At 41.1% G+C, this 14,811-nt stretch overlaps 1 protein-coding gene across 10 annotated transcripts in view; it reads left to right on the top strand.

Annotated features, from left to right (window-relative positions):
- Window positions 1–14,811, top strand: part of NFIA (nuclear factor I A) — a 708,337-nt gene that overhangs the window by 523,959 nt on the left and 169,567 nt on the right. For all 10 annotated transcript variants that reach the window (XM_053243547.1, XM_053243546.1, XM_053243554.1 and 7 more), the window contains one exon: window positions 10,116–10,190. In XM_053243547.1, the coding sequence (XP_053099522.1) occupies window positions 10,116–10,190 (75 nt within the window). The remainder of the gene's footprint in view (window positions 1–10,115; window positions 10,191–14,811) is intronic.

Raw genomic sequence — 14,811 nt, forward strand, 5'->3', positions numbered from 1 at the left:
GGATTATGGTTTGATAGCTGATTGAGGCTGAGTTTTCAGAGGGGGCTTCTAAGCATTTAGGTGCCCAATATCCAGTAAGAACACTTGGAGGAAGTGCATTGGAACAATTCTGCATGTTTTAAGCACTTCTGTGTATTTAATTCACAAAACTAATGTGATTTCTCTGAAGTAAACCATTTTGAAAATGGAATTGGCTTCCTAAAAGTCACCAGTAGTTCTGTTTCATTCAGCACAGTTCTTTGAGCTTGAGAGCTGAAATGAAATGAGTCCATAGTAAGTTTGCACACTCACACATTCCTCTTCTCAAATTCTTGCGAATCTCTTATATTCATCTTATATTATTGTGAAAGACCAATATTATTTACCTTTCCTTTCAAACAATGTCTTGTTGGTCAAAATATGAAAGTTCATTTTTGCTCCCTCCCAACTGAAGTGTCATTATTAAAACGAAATGAAAATGGGCATTTCAGTTGCTGGCATGGGGCTTTCTATACAGCATGCATGTCACAAATCATGTCACTTTTCAGTCACTGGGCTGCTGCCAGTGGGAGGCTCAGAAATGCTCATGTTAATCAAAAAAAATTAATTTCAAATCAAATTGACAGTTTACACATGGTGAGGAGTGTTGCTCACCATGTGGAGTGCCCCCCACTTCAAAAGTATACTACATTGGCAAAATGGGGGCCCCTTGCTTTCAGAATATTGACTGCAGCATTTGCAGATTTATAGATCTCAGTGTATTGGGCATGGGAAACAGCTGATCTAAGGAAACCCCTTAGAGAATAGGAAACAGAAGGGGCTTCAGAAAGACTGGCACTGGTAAGCTGCTCTTGGCACAAGCTGCTGGAGAAATGACAGGTATTCAATAAACATCACTGTGGCTAAGGAGAAGATTTAAAGGAGGGAGGGGCTGGGTAGCAATAAACAAGGTGCTGAAACAAATGTGATTATTTCAGCTCTTGATTAGTTTGAAGATGTAAATTGTGCAAAAATTAAATGGCTCTGAATTTATGTTTATATGAGCAAAATAAGAAAATGGGCAAGCCATCTCTTATGCCTTTTCATAGAAAAAACAGTCTACAGAAATTGTTTTACTCAGAAGACTGTTGTGTTTAAAGCACAGCAGGTAGCACTACTGGCTTGGGTTTCAGGATGCACGGAAAAATACGCTTGCATTGTGTTCCACTATCCTTGTTGCAGAAACACAACACTTGCTCAAGAGAACTCCGGACTTAAAGGCTTGTGCAACATTAAGCATCTGTGCAGCTATGTGTGTGTGCAACTTTGGTGCATAGTGCAGCATTAGTTTGGATGTCAACCCTCGTCAGGCATTAGTTGTTCATGAAGTAGCAATGTGGATTATGGATTTTTAATTCATAATATATTAATTTTAATTTTAATCTCGTTGGAAAGTTAAATATGTTTATAGTCTGAAAATTGACTGTGCTCTGGTATGTTAAAAGACAGACCTGGCCCTGTTGGGAATATGGTCACACTTGATTACTTTGAGGAAGTAAAGACGCATTTTCTCTCTTGCCTTGACAGTAGGGTGGATTTTTTACAAGTCAAGAAACAGGAGGGCAGATAGGCTCCAGATAGGATTTTCAGATGAAAACTGATAGAGGTGAAGGATTTAAAAGCCAATCCCCCACTTCATTAGCCTTTTTAGACAGTATGGTGAGTCACACGATTGCCTTGGGCAGGTGGGTAGCGCACGGAGAAAGGCTGCCACCTTTCCTTCCCCCAGACGACCAAGCAGATCCTCTTTGGCGTGCTTCCCACATCCCCACATGGTCAGCCCTGCTCCGTGCAGCTCCGTGAAGCAAAGAGCAGGGCAGAGGGATCCAGGGCCAGAACTTATGGTTCCAGCTTCCAGGCATCCCTCAATGCAATGCTCAATGCACACGTTGCATTGGAGATTCCCTTCTCAGACAGGTGCTCTATGTACCTGTCTCTGTGACTCCTCAGGCTGAACCACACAATATCTGGTACCTGGGTTAAGAGTGCAAGAGCACCCTTAACCTTGGCTTACAGCCAAGTTGATTAAAGGGTTAGGCGGGTAGGGAGCAGAGGGATCTGCGAGGATCCTGCCACTTCTCATGACCAGCCTAATCCTGCCTGGAGCTGCCCAGGCAGGGTTAGGCTGGATGTGAGAACAGCCTCATTATGTTGTACATTCAGCCCTGGATCAACCATAAGGCAAAACAAGCACGTGCTTAGGGTATCAAGGGAAGGGGGGCACCACAGAGTTTAACTCTTTCACTGAACATAAGAACAGCCCTGCTGGATCAGGCCCAAGGCCCATCTAGTCCAGCATCCTGTTTCATACAGTGGCCCACCAGATGCCGCTGGGAGCCACAGGCAGGAGTTGAGGGCATGCCCTCTCTCCTGCTGTTACTCCCCTGCAACTGGAACTCACAGGCATCCTGCCTTTGAGGCTGGAGGTGGCCTACAGCCCTCCAACTAGTAGTCAGTGATGAAGTTATCCAAACCCCTCTTAAAGCCATCCAGGTTGTTGGCTGTCACCACATCCTGTGGCAGAGAGTTCCACAAGTGGATCACGCATTGTGTGAAAAAGTACTTCCATTTGTTGGTCCTAGATTTTCTAGTGATCAATCTCATGGGACCCCTAGTTCTAGTGCTATGTGTGAGAGGGAGAAGAATTTCCCTCTATACACTTTTCTCTACACCATGCATGATTTTATAGACCTCTGTCATGTCTCCCTGCAGTCGTCTTCTTTCTAAACTAAAAGGACCCAGGTGTTTTAGCCGTGCCTCGTAAGAAAGGTGCTCTAGGCACCTGGTCATCTTGATTGCCCTCTTCTGCATCTTTTCCAGTTCTACAATGTCCTTTTTTAGATGTGGTGACCAGAATTGTACGCGGTACTCTAGGTGTGGCTGCACCATAGTTTTGTATAAAGGCATTATAATATTAGCAGTTTTATTTTCAGTCCTCTTCCTAATGATCCTTAGCATGGAATTGGCCTTTTTCACAGCTGCCGCACATTGAGTTGACACTTTCAATGAGCTGTCCACCAAGTCTCCAAGATCCCTCTCCTGGTAAGCCACCAACAGCTGAGTTCCCATTAGCGTATACTTGAAGCTGGTTTTTTCCATCCCAATGTGCATCACTGTACACTTGGCAACACTGAAGCTCATTTGCCGTTTTGTCACCCACTGCCCCAGTTTGGAGAGATCCTTTTGGAGCTCCTCACAATCAGTTTTGGATTTCACTACCCGGAAGAGTTTGGTATCATCTGCAAATTTGGCCACCTCGCTGCTTACCCCTACTTCTAGATCATTTATGAACAAATTAAAAAGCACTGGACCCAGTACAAATCCCTGGGGGACCCCAGTTCTTTCTTCCCTCCATTGTGAAAACTCTCCATTTATCCCTACCCTCTGTTTCCTATCTTCCAACCAGTTTGAAATCCACACATGTACTTGTCCCCTTATCCCATGACTGCTAAGTTTCCTCAGAAGTCTTTTATGAGGAACTTTGTCAAAATCTTTTTGGAAGTCCAGGTATACTATGTTAACTGGATCATCTTGGTCCACACACTTGTTGACACTCTCAAAGAACTCCAAAAGGTTTGTGATGCAAGATTTAACTTTGCAGAAGCCATGCTGGTTCTCTCCCAGTAGGGCCTGTTCTTCTATGTGCTTTATAATTTTATCCTTGAGGATGCTTTCCATGAATTTGCCTGGAACGGACGTTAAGCTAACCGGGCTGTAATTTCCCATATGACCCCTGGATCCCTTATTGAAAATCGGTGTTACATTTGCTACTTTCCAGTCCTCTGGTACAGAGCCTGATTGCAGGGATAAGATAAATATATTTGGGAAGGAGGTCGGCAATTTCATGATTGGCTTCTTTGAGGACTCTTGGATGGATGCCATCTGGCCCTGGCAATTTGTTAGTTTTCAGTTTTTCCAGACAGTTTAGATCATCTCTTGTCACTTCTATCAGAAGCAGTTCTTTAGCCTCCATCTGTGAAAAGTCTGGTTCAGGAACAGGTATATGCTCTGTATACTCTGCTGTGAAGATGGAAACAAAGAACTCATTGAGCCTCTCTGCAACCTCCATATCCTCCTTCATAATCCCTTTCACTCACTTATTGTCTAATGGTCCAACAGCCTCCCTGGCAGGTTTCCTGCTTCTGATGTATTTAAAGTAGTTTCTATTATTCCCATTGATACTAAATGTCCCTCAAACTCTCTTTTCGTTTCCCTTATTGTCACCTGGCATTTCTTTTGCCAACTTGCATTTCACTGCCACACTAAACTATAGTCGATTTTTTGTAATTGTTTTTATTTGCTGTGTTCGACTTTACTCTGCATTGTTAAAAAACGTTTTCTTTGGCTCGGTGAGTGACTAAAGTTTCGAGAAACTACTAAGCTATGTATCTGAAGTACAAAGTCATTGATTTGCAAAAGATTACTGTAAAGAGCAGTACAAAATATTGATAGAATGCCACGTAAAAGATGGTCGTATGTTATGATGTCTGACCTTGAAGATTAAATATTTTTCTCAATCATTCCTTCTGTTGAGGCTATTTATAAGAAATTATAGGCAGTGGAACTGTTCTGTTTTACCTTAAAAATCTAGAAGAAAACTGTTAAAAATTTAAATAAACATTAAGGTATAGGTAAATAATTTGCTTGAGTCTTAATGTCTTGTCCGTTAAGCAATGGAGGGGGCCGAGAGGGGCACCATTGTTGGGCTGTGCTTAGGGCTTCAATTGCCCTTAATCCGGCCCTGTGTCCATTCATTCAGATGTCTACACACACATACATAGTTTTGTGTGAAATGCATTCCTTTTAAAACAGAGTGGGCTCCTCCTTTTAAAAGAAATGATTTTTATGCTGTCTCTTTGTGAGGAAGACTCTGGCAGCAGCTGGGAGACTTCCTGGAGATTGGTTCCTACCATACCTAGTGTATGATGAGTTAAAAGAAAGAAAAGACTGCTTCCCTGTAGGCATACAAGGGACTGCCATTTTAAAATCCAAAATGAAGTCGAAATTTAATTTAATTTTACATTTTTAATATCCCACTCTTCCTCCAAGGAACCCAGAGCAGTGTACTACATACTTAAGTTTCTCCTCACAACAACCCTGTGAAGGAGGTTAGGCTGAGAGAGAAGTGACTGGCCCAGAGTCACCCAGCAGGTATCATGGCTGAATGGGGATTTGAACTTGGGTCTCCCCAGTCCTAGTCCAGCACTCTAACCACTACACTACACTGGCTCGGTGGTGAAATGATGTATCAAGATGCAGCGGTGTTTTCGGGTGCATTCTGAGTTTTGATTTCTTTAAAAAAATAGTGGCTGACAAGTGTAAAATTTTTGTCGTATAAGTATATGCACAAATATAAATATTTGTCATATTCAGTGGGGCTATTCTTAGGATCACAAAAAATCGGGCTAGGAAATCCTAGCCCGATTTTTGTGATCGTAAGAACCACCGGGCTCGCAGCCAAGCCCAGTGGTTCTGGAGCAGCTAACCCGCTTCTGTAGCCCGCCCCTTAGCCCAGGTTTGCGGAGCGAGTGCTCCGCAAACCCGGGCTATCTGCTCATGAGTAGCCGCGGTGCAGCTCAGCGCTGTGGCTACTCATGAGTAGACCCCCAGCCGGGAGGCTTAAAAGCAGCCTCCCGGCTCGGGGATCTCCCCAGTATGCCCTGTGCGCTTGCGCAGGGCATACTGGGGCTTCTGGGGGCCGCGCGGCCCCCGAGCTCCCCAGTCCCCGCTGGCTCCATCTCAGAGCCGGCCATCGTGTGGGTGGCCGATCCAGCCGCCCAGGGCTCCTTGCCCGCTCGTGAGCGGGGATTGCGGGCTTAGCCTGTTCTTCCCGCTCACGGCTAGGAACCGGGTTTCACTGATTGTGAGACCCAGTCCAGTGTATTGGTATTTGTGTCAACTGCCAGGTAGGTGTTTGTATACTGTTTCCACTGCCCACAGAAACATGGCATGAACATAACCTTTTTCAAAAAAAGCTTCTACCACTAACTGGTGGTAAGCTCCAATGAAAATGAATGAATTTTGCCTGCTTCGCTGAAATCATCCCAACTTTATTCCATGAATTTCACCAAAAGTGGTGATGGAAGAGCATTAAGATCTGCCCTGATATTTATACTTGTACCATAGGTAGAATATGATGCAATACCCTCAAGAATAGTCATAAAATGATTTTAACTGCAATCCTAAATTTACTTGTAAATCCCCATTAATTCACTGGGACTTCTGAATAAGCATGTTAAGAATTAGACTGTTGCTATGACTAACCAAGTATAGGATAATATATTAGTCTGTAGAAGAGTTACCATCATATTTACTTTTATTTAAAATATGCCAGTTGAGTGATGGATTTGTAAAATTTCTAACAAGACTGTAAAGAAAAAATACCCATTAATTTTGTATGGTGTAAAGAGTTAACAAAACTTTCATTATTACACTCTATTAAGCAGGGACCAGGAAACAATTTCTAATCAACACTCTGATCTGGTAGCCCTTTTGTATTAGGCCTAAGATCTTGTGTTCTCTATTCACACATGCTCACTTCCAGCTGTTGTCATTGAAATCCCACATAATCTCTCCAGGTCAAAGGGCAGTCATCCATGACTGCTGCAGTTAAAAGGTTATGCTGATTTGTGTTGTCAAATATTGGTCCTTTTTTCTCTCAGCCACTTGTATTCTGCTTTTTTCAACAAAAAAAGATCCAGCCTAGAATTGTATTACATGACTTTAAAGTCTTTAAGGTGTTCTTCCATTGTACTTAAATTATATGCCCTGGATAGACTAATTCATTCAGCTACATTCTACAAAGAATTTTCTGATGGTTCTTACAAAGTGTGTTCTAAAGTTGTCCCAACAAGCAAGCTTCAGCTAATATTGGCTAATAACTTGGTAGCCTGGTTATTATTGTGAAATGTGAAAAGGAGTACCTCATTTAACCGTGTAATAAAATAGCCATGGTTAATTATTGGTGCAGTGCTGAACGGAAATGAAAAGAAACTGTTAGCAAAGAAGCATATCAAAAGAAAAGAAACCTATTCATTTCAATTAAAATTATTCTTAATTGTTGAAAAGGAATAGTCATAGATCACTTCTTTAAAATCTAAGCTATTTAACTATTATAGCGTGCATACAGGGAGAAAGGGGCAAAGGCTCCTGTTGCACCCCTGCAGTCCCGTTAACTTCTGAAACTTTGTTAACTTCATCAATCAGAATATTAATCACCATATTTTAGTGTTAGTTGTAGAGCCACTGAGGCTGTTCTCATGAGCAGCCAAGCCTGGGCTTGGTTGCTCATGAGAACTGCCGGGAACTGGGCGGATCCTGGCAGTGCTGGTGGTGCAAGCTGCTTGGAGCTGGCACTGATGAGCACCTAGAGCACCCATCCCCCGGGGGAATCTCCCAGTGCACTGTGCTCAGCAAGCAGTGCCTTGTGGGATTCACAGAAGCTGGGACAAGTCCCGGCCTCTGTTTACCAGCGCTGGTGGAATATGTTTTTTGTAGTTGTCTTTTATTCAGTGTTAGAATTTTTTTCTAGCCTGCAAAATTGAAGCAAATTAAGGTGCAATTCTAGTGGTTTCTTAAATATGTATCCATTCTGTTTCCTTGTGAACATAGATAAGTGGATTATCTGTGTATCAATCAAATATGGAATTCCATATTTGAATATGGTGGTGCATTACTGTGACCCCACTCCCCCCGAGTGTGCCTGCCGTGACTGCAAGCTACTTCAGAGGCAATTCCCGGCAGTTCTCATGCGGAGCAAAAACCGGGATAGGTCTCCCTGACCTGGTTTTCACTGCACATTAGAATAGCTTCAAAGGGTTGTTAAAGAATATGACTACCCAATTTAAATTCAGGAATGTAATATTCCCAGTGCATTTGAGATCTACTGACTCCACTTTAACTGTCACACCAAAGCATAAGGCTAATATTTGGCTTTCTAGATGTACCACTAGGTAGCCTAGAAATCATTTCAATGTGTTATTCAAGGTATTCCTATAATCAGTGTCATGGACACCTATTTTGTTACTGTTGTTAGAATTTACTTGCTTCACATTGTTTGTGAAACAGAGGATTATCCAGGTAAGGGATAAAAACAAGAGGAATCAAGTTGAAGTAGGAGAAGGCTTTTCTTTCCAATCAGCCATTTGGTTAAGATAATAGGCTTGAGGTTCTAATTTATCATGACTATTTTAAGATTTTCAGATGTCTCCAAATAGTGAGATACTTCATGTGGCAAGGCTTTTCAGTAATGGTATACCCTTGTGGGTGTACCACTTATTTACAGATTGTGCAATAAATAAATGTTAATCATTCCTTCATAAATACTTTGTATGTGTGTGAGTGTGCATGTGTGCTCATGCACACAATTGGAAAATGTGTTCATCAACTGTAGATATTCTGCAGAATGACCATGGAGAATGTAGGCAAACATGCATTATTTTCTGGTTGTTCTGCACATTCTCCACAGCTATTGTCTTCAGTTATTGACCAGAATATGTTCTGAATCCCCACCTTTGCCTGGCTTTTAGTGTTCATTGCTGTCATACAGTATTGGCAAACTCTGCAGTCATAGGTGGTTAAAAAAAGAAAATGCTAGAAGTATCAAGATTCTAGCTGGTGCCTGTGGGTTGCACAAATGTGCTTCGAGCACTACATTATTTATTGGAAAATCAGCTTGAATGTGTTGCCTGGATGAAGAAGGTACAGAGACTGCTTCCAATAATTCTATTGATACTGAAACCCTTTCGCAGTAATGGACCTGCAGTTTTAATGTTTAATTTATCAATAAATCATTCTGGTTTGATTAATCCTTGCAGGCCAAATAAATATAAAATTGTTTGTAAGTTTGTGTGTGTGCATGCATATACAGAAATGTGTGTTATACTATTCAATAGTGTATACAATACATAATGTAACAAACTTAAGTCAATACCTGAAGTATTTTTGTAGATTGTAAATAAATTCAGTGAAATAGAACATAATATAGCAGACAGTTAATAATGACTGACCATATAAAACCTATATAGTACATTCATTGTGTGTGTGTGTGAATGAGTGTGTGTGTGTGTGTGAGAGAGAGAGAGAGAGAACACACTGGTAACCTTAATTAAAACAACCTTAAAAGGTATGCTACTTATCCTACAGACAAGAACGACTTTACAGTTCTTTTAATAATCCCTTTATCCTCAGATTTCTTTGACCCTGATTTCAAAAGCAATAGGTTGTGCTGGCCTATCAGCTACAGACCTCTAATTGAAGTCCTGAGATGTACTGTATGTACTGTAGTATCTGGTTCAGCAGAATTCCTTGTACCCGATATGCAGTTTGAAAGCTTCTTGTTTTGTAATTGATTATACCCAGAAAATTAAATTAACATTTGGTGATAGACATGTTTTTATAGTAAAAGGGAAATACTGTTATGGGAAGTGTAATAACATTTTGATATAAAATATCCTTTACACAAATGAAACCGGCAGGCAACCATACGACTTGTCTCTTAAAGAAATTCAGAGGATTAGAATTAAAGCTTTCTTATGCAAAGATTTGGTTTCTCTTTTGAAAAGCTCATTTTAAAGAGATTTTTTTCTTTTTATGTGGAAAGCATTCATTTTCAAGATTTTTTAAACAGCTGCTATTTTAAGATTTCCCTAATGTAACCTCAGAAAATGAAGAGTACATCTTTAAATCTTGTTTTGTTTGAATGAATGAGTAGATAATCCCTATCAGATGTTTCTTTAGAGAATAATGTTTAAAACGATTATAGAACTTAACTGTCCTGTCTGATTCCTAGGTACAGTATTTTAATTTCAATTGTTAAGTCGTTAGGGTCATCTGAGGTAACTGTTTATTAAAATGAGCTCCTTTTGTTTCAGATTTCCAGCTGTGATGCTTTAATATATATAGTTCTCCCTGTTAATGTATCATGTTAACTTCCTTAAATTCTAACCATATATCTGCCTGCCTAAATAGCAATTAGTGATAAGTGGAAAATTAAGTATTCTGTTTCTTACACATTAAATAGATACAAAAGTATTTGACAATACTGTCATTAAGTGCTTAAAATTAATCACAGCTATAATTTCTCTTGTGTTTTGTAGGACATTTGGGCTTCCAAGACAGTTTTGTCACATCAGGTGTTTTCAGTGTGACTGAGCTAGTCAGGGTCTCACAAAGTAAGTATCACATTATTTTACATTGTTTATTTAATCTGACATTTCTTTTCTTGATTTCTCCGCCCTGCATTATTATCATGCAAGTACTGTAGGTTTGTAAATTCAGGGAATTCAGTTATTCTTTTCTCCATTTGGGCACCCCAAGCATGAGTAAATTGCAGAGGTGGCTGGTCCATGCCTACTAAGCATTGTACAATCAGGAATAATAGAAGTAGCATAACAACTGCGATTGTGCAGTGCTTAGCATGGAGCAGCCCACCTCTGCAGCAGTGCTGGTGGGCTTTGTGGAGCCACACAACACGTCAGGTGCCTCAGCCATCAGCATTCCCCAGCATGGTATGTTTGGGAATCTGTAGGTGAACTGGAAAAGATATAAATGGTGGTGCTTGTCCATATGCCAGACCTAGAATCCTGCTTTAGTTGTGATGGTGGGAATCACTAAATGTCACCCCCAGCTAAAATCAATCTATTGGATATAGCTTCCAAATGATTTCATAATTGGTGAATGCTTTCAGAACCAGTTTCTATGTTTTCAAAATTAGAATATTGATTTTCATGAGACTTTTGATGCACAATACTACATGCATTGTATGCATGCCACCTTTGTATGTTCAAAAGCTGAGATACCAACTAATGTTTCACAAATCAAAAATTGTTTTGTATGCACAACCAAGGAGGGCGACCTTTGCCAATATCCCCTTTCTTCTGCAATCCATTGTGTCTTCCAGAAATTATCCATAAGGGATGTGGGACTCGGACATATTTTGCAGCTTAAGTCTGAATGTCAGCCACTGTCTGTATTGCACAACACACTTGATTTTTACAGTCACCGATTTAATGACCCAGCTAGTACAAGCTCATACACAAATACAAGTCCATGCATGAACTTTGTGCAACATTGGCTCCAGTGTTTTTAATATACTGCACACGTACATACAGCTTCCGGTTCCTGGGGCTTGAATTGTATAGAATTCTGCCTTTTTTAAAGCTATAGTTTTTGACCTTTAAAGAATGCTAATGTCCTCAGTCTGAATGACATGCTGCAGTATGATCATTACCAGCTTGTCAATATTCACTAACAACAGTGAATTAGGAGTACCTGTCACCACCTTGTTCCATTGATCAAAGGTGCCTTGATTGTATTTTACTATGACATAATCCAGACAGTCCAAGGAGACACGAAAAGCATTGTCTCACAGCCATGCCTCTGCTTCAATTACAGCTAAACTGGATCCCAAGGAGTTAGTGCTATGCTGGTTTTGATCTCAAATGAGCAGCTATGTTGAAATTCTAATCTAGCTGCCAATTGATTAATGTCTTTGTATTGCTACCAATTATATTGCTGCCAATTGATTAATGCCTTTGCCAAAATATTCTTGGATTAACAATTTAATCAGCATAAAGTTGTCAGGTTCCTAACAGCTGAAATTGAACAGAGCTGCCCTTGCTGAAACAAGTTTCATATTATTTTCAGTAGAAGCTGCTGATCTGCAAACACAGTCCTTACACTTACAGATCCAAATAATCAAACAGAATAGGGGTGCTTGTGTTAATAAGAAATCCATATGTCCACTTGTTCAAACTTAGACCTCTAGATTAGGGCAATTTTTTTAAAATGGTTGCCAGAGGAATCCAATGTGGATTCATTGAGAATAATGTTTGTTTTTGCCTGTTGCAGATATTTAACCTTTTACTATTTAAATAAAAAGAATAAATAATAATAAAGTAAATTCTACATAAGTTAAATGATTTTATGGAAAATCCAGGAATAGGTGAACTTTCGTTTACTATTGCCTAGCATCAGATATCTGGATGGATAGTCTGTGGTTAGAAGCATCAGTTAAAACAAACTCTAAGAACTTGTTCTTAGATAAATAGGTGTATGTGGAGTTCCTGGAAATAAAAAAAAGCTAGAATAGGATGTCTTAGATTGGCATGAGGTGGCACCCTAGTGTTTGAAAAGTGCAATAATTCTTTTACTACAGCACAGATCATTGTTGCTAAAAAGTAGTGAAATCAGCAGAGTACATGTACAGTGTGACTCCCCACAATAACCTTGGGAGGTGACATCTTCTCTTCAATATCTTCTGACCTGAAGATGTCCCTTAGTCCAAACAGCAGCTTCACTCATGTAGCAGTTGGTTATGGAGAAACAATTAAGTTCCTGAAGTAAACATTTTACAGATTTCAGTTAAATTTCAGTCAAATATGTTAGCAGTATTCTTTGAGGGGAAGCAGTGGAAGTGATAAAAAATAGTTACATTCCTGAGGTAAAAGTTTTGGTATTTAGCCTTCAGCAAAAGCTTGAAAGTTACACTGTAATGTTGTGACCCTCTGTTGGCAGCTTGCCAAGTGCAAAACGGTGGTAGAGTTACTGTAGCTGAAGGACTGGCTGGAATTATGAGGGATTCATGATAATTTGAGTTAATCAGTTCACACAGGCACACAAAAGTGGGGTGGGTCATCAAATGAAAGGTCATCAAATCATTAGTTAGGATTGGATATTCTATCCCCTATCATTGGCCCTTGGTTATAGGCCAGTTAACCTCAGAGCAGATTTGGGTGAAATTGTGATTGGCTGAAGAGTTCAGGGCAAAGAGTATATAAGCCCAATCACATTCTTGCCAGAGGAGAAAGAGAGAGACAGGTAGAGACTTGGAGAACATCCTTTCATAGAAGCTTGTCCATGTAGGAGAAGGCAGAAGAGAAGAACATTGAAGTGCTGAATGCCTAAAGAAATAAGCTGAAGAAGAAAGAACTGTGGGAAGGAGGAGTCTTCTGGAAACAGCCCTTAGCGAAAGGTTTAGATATTGATGACTATTAAGGAGGAGCTGGGTTCAAGAAGAAGTGATGTCTTTAAGGAACAGAAGCTGGCTTAAGTATCCTGAGCCTTCCAGAGTGTGGTCCTTACTAGATGGAAAACTTCGTGTTAAGCTGTACCTAAACTCTGAGTGCTACCTGGGAAAGGAGATTAGAGCAAGGGACTTAATTAGGGAACTGACCTAACTCAAGTGTGTTGCCACATTGCTTCATTATTGTATTCATTTAGCTAGATCTAAACCAAATCAATTTTCATTTCTTTTTCTGAAGTAATCAAACATTTTATTATCATATGCTTCTTTTTAATTAATCAACCCCCCCCCCATTTTAAGAAGTTTGTGAAGTGCTCTACATACAAAAGGTCCTAGTTTGCTTGGCATATCTGGGTAAAGAGTAGGGATGTCCACAAACCAGCAGACAGCTGGTTTGGTGGCAGCGGGTTACCTTTAAGCAGGAGGGAGGGTGCTCTTTCTCCCCTGCCCTGTTTCCTCCACTGGTGCTGTGCCGAAAATTGCTGGCACAGGGCGGCAGAGTACCCTCTTGCCACCCCGGTCAGTGTCAGACCGGAAGTGGCCAGTGTGTGTGCACACGTGCATGTCCATGTGCACCGGCCACTTCTGGTCTGATGCTGACCAGGATGGCAAGATGGTATGCACCAGTGATCTTTGGCACAGTGCCGGCAGGTGAAATGCAACGGGGTGGTGATGAAAGAGCACCCACCCTCCTGCTTAAAGGAAACGTCTGCTGGACAGGTTAGGAGGTCCAGAAAAGAGCCTCCGAACTGGTTCGTGCACATCCCTAGTAAAGAGACCCTGGAGAAGCAATGCCAGTCATTATAGACCAGAGATTCTCAATGCTGGGTCCCCAGATGTTATTGGACTCCAGCTCCCATAATTCCCAGCCCCAGTGGCCTTTGGTTGGGGATTATGGGAGTTGGTCCAGTAACATCTGGGGACCCAACGTTGAGAATCCCTGTTATAGACAATACTGAGCTACATAGTCTGACTCAGGTTGCATTGTTATCATATTGCTTTTGATCATGCTATACTCATGTGCCCCTTGTCCGTGTGTCAGTGGCTGAAACACAAACTTTGTTCAGAAAACTTTGAAGTTGGAGGAATGATTGAAGTGCTAGGAGAACCCTTTCTCTAATTTAACCAAATCTGACCAGCTGTTGAAGCAGGCAGCTGTCTCTCTGGTACAACAGCCCCAGGCTGACTAGCGACAAACCAGGAAGCATGACTAACTGCAGGTCAGTTAATGAAGTGTCAACTTAGAGTACCTCAGAGAGTAAACAGAGTTGGAAGTTAAGAAGTTCTCCAAACAAACTGGGAATTTACATGAAAGGAGCACACACCACAATTTATGATGAATGCAATGGAATATCAACATTAGGGGCCAGCCAAGGCTGCTACACAACTTGAAAGGCAGTCCTGGTGGTGTAAAGTGATGTGGCTACTACAGAATCACTTAAAACTGCTTCCAGGCAGTAGTGTGGCCAGTTGGAAGTAGCACCATATGACTGCCCAGAAGCAGTTTTGAGTCATTCTGCAGCTGCCCTATTGAGCTACACGTTGGGCCTGCCTTTCATGTTGTGCAGCAGCCCAGGTGGGTCTCTAATGATAGTGCTCTGCTGCACGAAAGATCAGCCACTGTTTATAACTTGGTGGTAGTAGCAAGACATTGAGTCTGAGTTAGGCTGCACCTGAGAATCGCCAAGATCTGGCCTGATCCAGCAGTGCAGCACCACCTAGCCCAGATTTTAAACCTGGCTTTTAGCCCAGGTTAAAGGCTCAAAACA

This window comes from Hemicordylus capensis, chromosome 4, assembly GCF_027244095.1.
Source record: "Hemicordylus capensis ecotype Gifberg chromosome 4, rHemCap1.1.pri, whole genome shotgun sequence".
NCBI classification, from domain to species: Eukaryota; Metazoa; Chordata; class Lepidosauria; order Squamata; family Cordylidae; genus Hemicordylus; species Hemicordylus capensis.